The sequence below is a fragment of the Silurus aristotelis genome, assembly GCF_946808225.1.
Source record: "Silurus aristotelis genome assembly, chromosome: 10".
Taxonomy (NCBI): domain Eukaryota; kingdom Metazoa; phylum Chordata; class Actinopteri; order Siluriformes; family Siluridae; genus Silurus; species Silurus aristotelis.
Window position 1 is genome coordinate 5,424,727 of NC_139583.1, and position 10,000 is coordinate 5,434,726.

Sequence of the window (10,000 nt, forward strand, 5' to 3'; positions counted from 1 at the left end):
AGGGAATGAAAGGAATGAAGAGATTATGAGAATCATGGGATATGGAGAATGAAGAGATAAGATGAGGAGAATAAGAGGAATGAAGATATAAGGAGAATGAAGGGAATGAAAGGAATGAAGAGATGAGGAGAATCGGGGATGTGGAGAATGAAGAGATAAGATTAGAAAAATAAGAAGAACAAAGATATGAGGAAAATGAAGAGAATGAAAAGAATGAAGAGATGAGGAGAGTCAGGGGATGTGGAGAATGAAGTGATTAGGAGCAGGAGGAGGGAGATGGAGAGAACTTTTCCATGAACATGGTGCCATTGTAGTGCATAATAAATGATTCTAAGTGACGGAAACAAAGTGATATGTTTGGAAATGGCTTCATTATGTTGCTATGACAACAGCTCGATTTTCATGAGAGCCACTAAAAATAGGTCTCAGTGCAGTTACCTAGCACAGCTAACGCAGCTACCTGAAACTGAAAGTGCAGATAAAACTCACGTGAAGGTGTAAACCTGTTGTCGTTTTTTCACACTATTAAAATCATATTGTAATATTGACCATGTGTAATGCTAATGCTTCTGACTTTCTCAAAGATAGAAGCGAAACTTCTGAAACGTGTGAACTCCTGATGATTAGATTCCCACAGCCCAGTGTGAACTCTCACTGTGGAATATTTGGATCTTATAGTGATGGAAATGTTTCCTCTGACAGAAGCTCTGGCACGGTGTCGTTGGAAACGAGACGAGAAACAGAGAGAGAGAATGAGAGAGGAGGCAGACCTGCTGATTGTTGCGGAAAGAGACAATGTGAAGTGTGTGCATGTTTCTCAGAGACGAACAGGAGGACATGGACACACTGATGGAGACACGACAATGAGAAAGGAGGTTATACTGGTGTTCAGGAAGGAATTTACAGAGCAACAATCCAACCAGGTACAAGATGAATCGTTTCCTCTGAAGGTCTAAAAATTTTTTTTTTTTAAATATTACTAATAATGTTTATTTGGAATTGCTTTGAAATCGGGATGGTAAGATTGTGCATTTGTTGCCATTTGTATTATTGTTGTTTTTAACAAATTTGCATCTGTAAAATAGTTTTTATTTATTTATAATTATTAGTAGATGCGCTATACTTTAATTATTTACAAAGTAACCAATATATTGTGGCCAATATTTGATATATAGATTGAGTGTTCCTCGCTAAACTGTTTCTCAGCACCACTGCTGCTACGTGAATATGACGCATCACAACACTACGGAGGCCGAGGCGTGTCCTGAGAGTCACATAGAATACAGATTAACATGGCAGAGGTAGAGCTGTCTGAACCAAAGAAATTAAATGAACTAACTAACTGTATTGAATTGTATAGCATTATATTTTTTTCCATCGAATCATACTGCAATGAAACGCATTGTGTTGAATCAGACTGAAATCGCATCGCACTGCATCGTAATAGAGGTGAATTGTATCGCATCACATAAGCTATGCATCAAAATGTGAAATGCATCGGCCTCACTTATGGAGATTAACATCCCTAGTATTTGTCAGACTCTGTCTATAGAGATTGACAGGGCACCTGATCCATACTAGAGGTGTGTATAAGGACTGGGGTCCCACAAAAAACAACAAAAAGTAAAGAGGTCAGATATAAACCTCACACAACAGCCCATTTATTAACCTGACAATGAGTTACATTCATCTTTAGTAAATGCCTGTTCAGGGTGATGATATTATTCTCTTTAACTCAAGAGATGTAGCTGAGGTTGAGGAACTGCCTGAACCAGTGTTAGTGTTTTTCATTGATTTTCTGTAAAAAAATTGGTCAAATAATAAAATAATAAAATGAGTTTAAATACTGTTCAGGTCATTTCCTCCTCATGTTTGAATCCCAATACACATAAAACCACTGATTAAACAGCTTGAAATTAGAGGGTGTTTGCATTGTTAGTGTATAAGTAATTTTGTGTTTCATAATAATTAGTTTCAGCTTAGATGTTGTTAATTTTTTGTGATTTCGGCCTGGTTAATTCCTCTGGTACAGTGCTGAGATTCACACTCACTTCTTCAGTTCAGACTTAACACAAACCTTCAAGCATGAACGTATTTCCTTTTTCTCGCTGTTTAGCTCTACTGTAAGACATTTGAATGGCAGAGGTGGAATGATACAAAATGAATGCTTACTTTGATCAGGCTTAGTCTGTCATACTGCAAAGGTGGAATGGAGACAGGATGAAGTCAACAGACAGAAACAGAAAAGTGAAAGAGTGGATATTAAAAGCAGTGACAGTTCAATGGACAGTGACAGACATTTGGTTTGCAAACGTGTGTGTGATGTGTTACATAGAAACTGGAACAAAAGAGACAGCACAGATGAATAGGAATATATAAGAATGAAAGGGGTATTAGGCGAGTGTGTGAACGGTACGTAGGTGGGTGGCAGCAGTGTAGATTTAATGTTGAATGTCCACTTTAAGTGAATCACACTGCAGTTCAACACACTCCAGAACATCCACATTTTACTGAACACTGGGAAAATGCTATACTGAGGAAAATCCCACCCACAACTGAACACGTAAGGACTCAGGTTTATACCACAGCACTGCTCAATTCTTAATCCTGTCTGAACAAAAGGAATGAACTTTCTATAGCAGTAGTCCTGCTGGTTGTTAATCCAATTACCTGTTTATATCAATGCAATCACTCTAAATATGTTATAATTTCTATTAAAGATGGAAAAATTTATAGATTCTCATCTGTGCATTGGTATAAATGTTAACAATGTGATGCGTTGATTTAAAGAAGTGTGCATCGAATACAAGTGCGCATTGTTTTTAACATGTAAAAATTCATTTATTTATATATAATTTGTAGATAAGCTATACTTTTATTATTTAGAAAGTAAAAAATAATGTGTGACTGATATTTGGAATTTTACAGGGCTTTCAGTGCAAATCTTTTTATGTACGAAACATAGTTTAAATCTGATTTTTCTCAAGAACGTACAGCATTAAGCGGCGGACCGCAAGTTTGTTTAGTCTCCGCCTCACACTTTAAGGGCATTTTTTAAATTATTATTATTGTTAAACTTGTAAAAACACAACAATGCCAGGGGGGATATTAAAAGAAATTAGAGTTTGTGCAGTGTCACTATGGCTGCTTACTCCGTACTGAAAATGTGATTTGTTTTGCACACGTATGGAAACGCTTAAGAACCCATAGCATTAGCGTTAGCCACTTTCTGGTTGGTGGCTAACGCTAGCATTATAGATTCTTTAGTTTTAAAAATTTCTCTTGAAAGGAGAAAATCCTGACAATTTCACATATCAAGGTAGTAAATGAATGAAGGTTAGAAGGAATGAAGACATTTCTTAAAGTATACTGAAATAAGAAGAACAGTTAAGTAGATCATATCTTTAGAAAAGTAAATATTGAATGTAAAACAAGTGCACACACACACACACACACACACACACACACACACACACACACACACACACACACACACACAAACATTATTTCTCCATTTATTGAATTTTATTGAATCATTTAAATTTGTGCCAATTCAATTGATTAATCAATTTAATCGATTATAATAAAAAAGGTGTATTGCATTAATTTGATGTAATCTATTTTATTTGTATAAAATATAATAAGAGTGGCTCTAAAGTCAATGGTACTGTATAAAACCTGATGAAGGTCAGTGGGGTGGACCAGCCTGTCGCGTTGCAGTGGCGACTTCAGAGGACCAGGCCGTAGAAAGAACAGGGGAGAGCAGAGGACACATAGGAGGATGAAATGGCATCCACTATCCACCTGCTGTAGGTCTGCTTGTTCGCAGGGAGCTCTTTCTTATAGGGACTATAGCAGACAAACAGCTACTCCAACTTCCTCCACAGTTCTGTCCTGTGGATGTCACCGGACACAGTCGATTTAGCTTCTCCTGGTCAGGGGCCTGGAAAGGAGAAGGCTAGAATGCCTGCAGCACGACAGGTCATGGGGAAACCAAAGGCACCTTAGGTACATACCCCGGTCTGTGGTAGAGAAAGGCATTGGCCATGCCTGGGGTACTCCAGGATGGACATGGCCACTGTAGTTACCAGACCCTCTTCAGGTAGGTGAAAGGGAGTCTTCACTAACAGAAACCTAAGAGCCACCTCGGCCAAGGGCTCATTGGGGGGCTTAGACAGAGCCTCCACCACATTGGCCAATTCCCACACAGGCACTTTGTGTCGTGTTATGGACCTCAGCCTCCAGGTAGCGCACATCAAACGTGTCACCAAGTGGTGCTTGCCCAGCGACTGTTCAGCAAGTGGAGCACAATAAGCAGCGATAGCGGACATGTAACCTTTCAGGGTAGAAGGAGACAACCCTGAGGCGAACTGCTCCTACAGGAACTCCTGCACTGAACCACCCGGGCAAAAGAACTGGGTCCATCATGCGGAAAACAGGCACCAGCTCTGAATTAGAACAGGTCTGGATTAGAAGATGGTCTCCACTACCTAGGTAGAGAGACCAGTGGCTAGCAACAGCTTCCATAACTCCAGGCAGAGGGGGGTAAACCAGGGTGCCCCCTGCGTAGGAGAGAAGATCCCTTCTGGGGGGAATCTCCCAAGAAGGTTCTTTGAGAAGGGCCACCAGGTCTGCAAACCATGTTCTGCCCATCTACCAAGGGGCCACCAGAAGGAGACGGACTCCATCCTGGCGAACTCCCTCCAGAACACCCGGAAGCAGTGCGATGGGGAAAAAGGTGTACAGGGGTGGCCTCGGCCACATCTTTACCATGGCGTCCAGCCCAAGAGGGGCTGGGTAAGTGAGGGTAAATCAGATGGTCAGTTCAATGTCTCTTGAGTCGCATACAGATCCACTTGTGCTCTGTAAAACTGTAAAACCTTGCCTCAAGAGGGCATTTGCTTCCTGATTTAGGTATCCTGGGATGTAAGATTCTCACAGCGAAAGCAGTCTTCCCTTGGTCCAAAGGAGGGTCTGCCATGCCAGCCTGTATAGGGGGTAAGATCGCAGATGCCCCTGATAGTTGATGTAGAAGACCACCGATGTGGTGTCTGTACAGACCAGCACTTGGCAGCCCCTCAGTTCTGGGAGAATGTGCATCAGAGCCAGAAGCACAGCCAGCATCTCCAGGCGGTTGATGCAGCAAGTTGATATGCCAAGTGAGATCTGCACCCGCCGAGCAGCCCCCCCCCACCAATGCCGAAGTGGTTCCTAAGGGCTTGGTGGGCAGAACCCGGGTCTTAAGAAACGATGCTGCACCCAGGAAGAGATAACCAGCTAGCATCTCTTGAACCCAATGCATTGCCCTGTAACTCTTTTAACCCCACTACGTAGAGGGGAGCGTAGAGGGAAATATTATGGGTGAAGAGGTGGGCCAAATATGGCCTGCTCCAGGATCTCCTGAATCTTAAGGAGAAAACACACACATACATACATACATACATACATACATACATACATACATACATACATACATACATACATACATACACACAAAACTCCCAATATACAATCACTTAGATACGTTAGAGATCTGTACTTACAAGATTTTGTGTGTGTGTGTGTGTGTGTGTATATATGTGTGTGTGTGTGTGTGTGGGGGGTATACTCTGACTAGCAGCAAATGCTTGTGTGCAACCACACAAGTGTATAATGAAACATACACATACAATGGAAAAGAGAAATGCTTACTTTGGACAGTCGCTTGTGAGACTTACATGCAGCGAGGAGAAGAAGAAAGAAATCAGAAAACAAAATGCAACAGAAAAACAGAATGAGTTGCAAGAGAGAACAAAGAGTCACTTTTAAATCACAGAGAGTTGTTTTAATCAAAGCTCAACACTTAATGAAGAAGCAAAAGCAAAAATGAAAAGAAAATGAAAGGAAAAAAGAAGGAAAGAACGAAAGCTTAAAAGAAAATCAAACATGGAAAACGACTGGGTTATTGTTCTTAACATCCATCTTTACATGGTCCTTCACTATGTTTTCCATCAATCCATTCATCATCCATCCATCCATCCATCCATCCATCCATCCATCCATCCATCCATCCATCCATCCATCCAGCCAACCATCCAGCCATCCATGCCTTTCTATTTCTGCTTCAATGGATTTAGATTTTCATTCAATTGGCCACTCTTCTATCTAATCATCTCTCCATACTTACATTTTACACACCTTCCATCCATCCATCCTTCCATCCATGCTTTTCTATTCCTGTTTATCAGTGAATTCACTTTCTCATCCAATTAGCCAACCTTCTTTCCTTCCATCAATTGAAACCTCTAATCATATATTTTGCCAGCCTTCAATCTATATAGTAATTTTTTTTTATGCATGTTTAAGTCTGTGCATGTTTTTATTTGATTGGTTATCTTTTAAGTTAGCAATCCAACCATCCATCTAACCATCCATCTAACCATCCATCTAACCAACTATCCATCCATTCATCCATCCATCCATCCATCCATCCATCCATCCATCCATCTTTCTTTCAAACCATTAGTTTGAAACACATAGTTTTTATTCAGTCACATTGATAAAGATTTATGTAAAAATTAAAACTAGCACTATTTAGTTTAAAGTGTCTATGTGGCATAGAATGGTATCACTGTGTTCTTTAGGTAAAGAGTGTATGTGGGTCAGTGGGTGAGATTTTATACGAGTGTGATTACGAGAGGTCACTCGAACTGATTGCTCTATCTGACAGTCCGATGCAATCAGTAGCCATTTCAGTGCTGCACCTACTTGTCTATTACAGGGGGCACACAGTGAAATGGCCAGGGCTGAAATAGTACAGAATGTTATTTCAGTTCAGCTGGACATGTACATACAGCACAGCGCTGTCGAATTCCTGTCACATTCGCCAGAAACAGCAGCCAAGCTTTTATTTTTGAAAGGAGTCTCCAGGTTTTAGACATTGGACCGTTTTTGGACGAAGGAGGTCAACTTTGTCACAGACTGGGTATAAAGGCAGACAATGTGTTATGGGTAATAAAGGCAGGACTTGCATGTTGATACACATGAAAGGGGTGAAGTTTCCGGGGCATATAGGCATTTTATACACTTAATAACGGACAGATGGATGAAAAGGAAAGAGCAAAACTCAAAATCTAATTTCCAACTTACACTAATAAAAACTGCAAATATTCCGCAATAAAAAGTGATACAAATAAAAACTAAATATATACACTATATTGCCAAAGGTAGGTCACCTGACCTTTGCTGCTATATGTGGTTCTTTTCCAAACTGTTACCACAAAGCTGGAGGCACTCAATTGCAGTGTCTTTAGATGCGCTATATTAAAATTTTGCATTAATTCGAATGAAGGCATGGCGATGCCCCTGTGCACAAAGTGAGCTCCTTGAACATATGGTTTACATGCTTTGGAGAGGAAGATCTTCAGTGTCCTGCTATAGAGTTTTGATCTTATCCTTACTGAACACCTTTGGGATGTATTGGAACGCTGACTTCACCCCAGGTCTCCTCACCTACATCAGTACCTGCCTTTCATAATACCCTTGTGGCTGATGAACACAAATATCCATAAGCTCACTCCAAAATCTAGTGGAACATCTTCCAAGAGTGGAAAGAATTATAAGAGCCAATTGGCTCAAACTTGACTAGATGACTCAATATTTTTGGCAATATAGTGCATGTCAAAACAAGAACAATTACCAATGCACACAAACATTCAGCGAATGTGACTTTATTAAATTTTTTTGCTACGTAGTCTTTAAACTGCTACGCAGAAAAGCATCATGGTGGACTTCCTCACCTTGGAGTTTTTAGAGCTGCTGCGTGTGGACTGAGCCGAGTATGTGCGGGTTACCAGCTGGTCTGGGGTTGAGGGTGACTTGGAGGTGTCGGAATGTTCAGAGCCCTTCTCCACCATGTTCTCTCCCTCCAGACTCGGCACCGTGGGCGAGCGACAGCGCTTCCGCAACACCGGAGAGCAAGTGGGACTGCTCCGGGTCGAATTACTGGCAGTGCTGCAAAGAGAGAAAACAAAAGTGAGAGAGATGGAGAGGAAAGGAAGAGAAAGAGAGAGAATACATCACATCAATATAAATACATGCAATGCATCACAACATACCATATACAAAAGTTTCGGGAGAACTGACTTTTCCAGCTTTATGTGGTTCTTCTCCCAAACTGAAGGCACACAGTTTTATAGGATGTCTTTGGATGAGACAGCATTACATTTTTGCCTTTACCTGAATTAGGAGATTTAAACTTCTATCATGACAATGATATGCTTTGCGTCGGTTGGAGTGGAAGATCTCCTGCTATACAGCTCTGACCTCAACCCCACTGAACACCTTTAGGATGCATGTGAATGCTGACTGCACCTCAGGGCCTCCTCATCTCACCTACATCAGCACCTGACTTCACCTACAACCTTTTAGCTAAATCTCACACAAATCCCCACAAGCACATTTAAGTGGAACATTTTCACAGAAAAGTGAAAGTTATTATAATAATAATATAATAATAATAATACAGTGGAAATGGGGTATAAATGCTGAATAGGAAGTTCAAAAAGCATATATGAATCTTATGGTCAGTTATTAACAAATTTTTTGTCCATGTAGTGTATGCACTTACAGGAAACAGGATTTTCAGAAAGTACATTCTCCAAAAACTAATTTCAGGCAGATGAAATGCGTTTATTTCTGTATTTTGCTCTCTCTCTCTCTCTCTCTCTCTCTCTCGTGCCAGCGAGTCGCTATCGATATGCAGGAGACTCCTTCTTCGTCTGCATTTTTTGAAGATATTTTCTATAATAGGGAGTTATATCAAAATGTGCAAATCCTACAAAAATACATATGAAAGATCATGTTTTTTTATTTACTGTAAATAATAAAATCTAGCCGAATTAGCCAAAAAACACAAGCCAGACTCAATCTTGTTTATGTGGGGGCAAGTGACCACAGCTCATAGGTGAAAACTTTGGACAAAAACTTTGAAAAGACTCACGAAGGTCACAAAAACAATGTGCTACTCCATCACATACTCCATCACATTCATTCCGGTAAATCAGTCTCCATGAATACACATAACTAGCATAATTGTATGCCTGGTCGGTGTATCAAGCTCATTATATAAGGTTTTATACTGATAGATTCATTCTAGTCCCCCCTATTTCATTGGAAGGAAAAATATAATTTGTGGTATCCCATACCCCATATCCTATAAGAAGACAACAATGTACCTTCAAAAAGTTTTGCTGAATTCCTCTCAGGCTCTAGACTTGCTCTTAGATGCGCAAACTTTTGCACTGAACTGTACTGAATTATGCCAAGCCTATAACACTGTGCTTGTGTACTGTCTCATAAGCAATTATTAAAAGGAAATGATTTTGTTAGAAAATTGTTGGGTTACTGATTCACCACACACACACACACACACACACACACACACACACACACACACACACACACACACACACAGTCACAATCGCAATTACACACACACACACACACACACACACACACACACACACACACACACACACACACACACACACACACACACACACACAGCATGTCTGCTATTCATAACCCTGTTGTTAATTCTATAACCCTCCCAAACACAACAAATAGTAAACACCTCCATTCAGAACTAAATCAGCCACTCAATACAGCTTATGTAACAGCTTACATCACAACCAGCCAATCACATGGTTGCTAAACCTTTCTTTTGCTGTTCACACGTGTGTGTGTGTGTGTGTGTGTGTGTGTGTGTGTGTGTGTGTGTGTGTGTGTGTGTGTGTGTGTGTGTGTGTGTGAATCAAGACCACCACCACCTATGACTCATTCAATTCCTTCAATTTAGACACAATACACAAATCTGATCGGGACTGGAAACCACCAGAAATAAAACTATTAATTGAAGGCCAATTAAAAATTAACAATTTTAAATCGTTCACCACATTTGGCACAATTTTTGGCACCCCTCTGATGGCAAAAATTAAATTAATTTTTACCAAAGGATAAC

At 40.4% G+C, this 10,000-nt stretch overlaps 1 protein-coding gene across 15 annotated transcripts in view; it reads right to left on the minus strand.

Moving 5' to 3' along the window:
- Positions 1-10,000, minus strand: part of gramd1bb (GRAM domain containing 1Bb) — a 149,804-nt gene that overhangs the window by 25,620 nt on the left and 114,184 nt on the right. For 8 of the 15 annotated variants that reach the window (XM_083552264.1, XM_083552279.1, XM_083552273.1 and 5 more), the window contains 2 exons: positions 7,779-7,992; positions 5,692-5,712 (listed from right to left, as the gene is read on the minus strand). In XM_083552264.1, coding sequence (XP_083408390.1) covers positions 5,692-5,712; positions 7,779-7,992 — 235 coding nt within the window. The remainder of the gene's footprint in view (positions 1-5,691; positions 5,713-7,778; positions 7,993-10,000) is intronic. The other 7 variants (XM_083552274.1, XM_083552275.1, XM_083552269.1 and 4 more) reach the window with 1 other exon arrangement.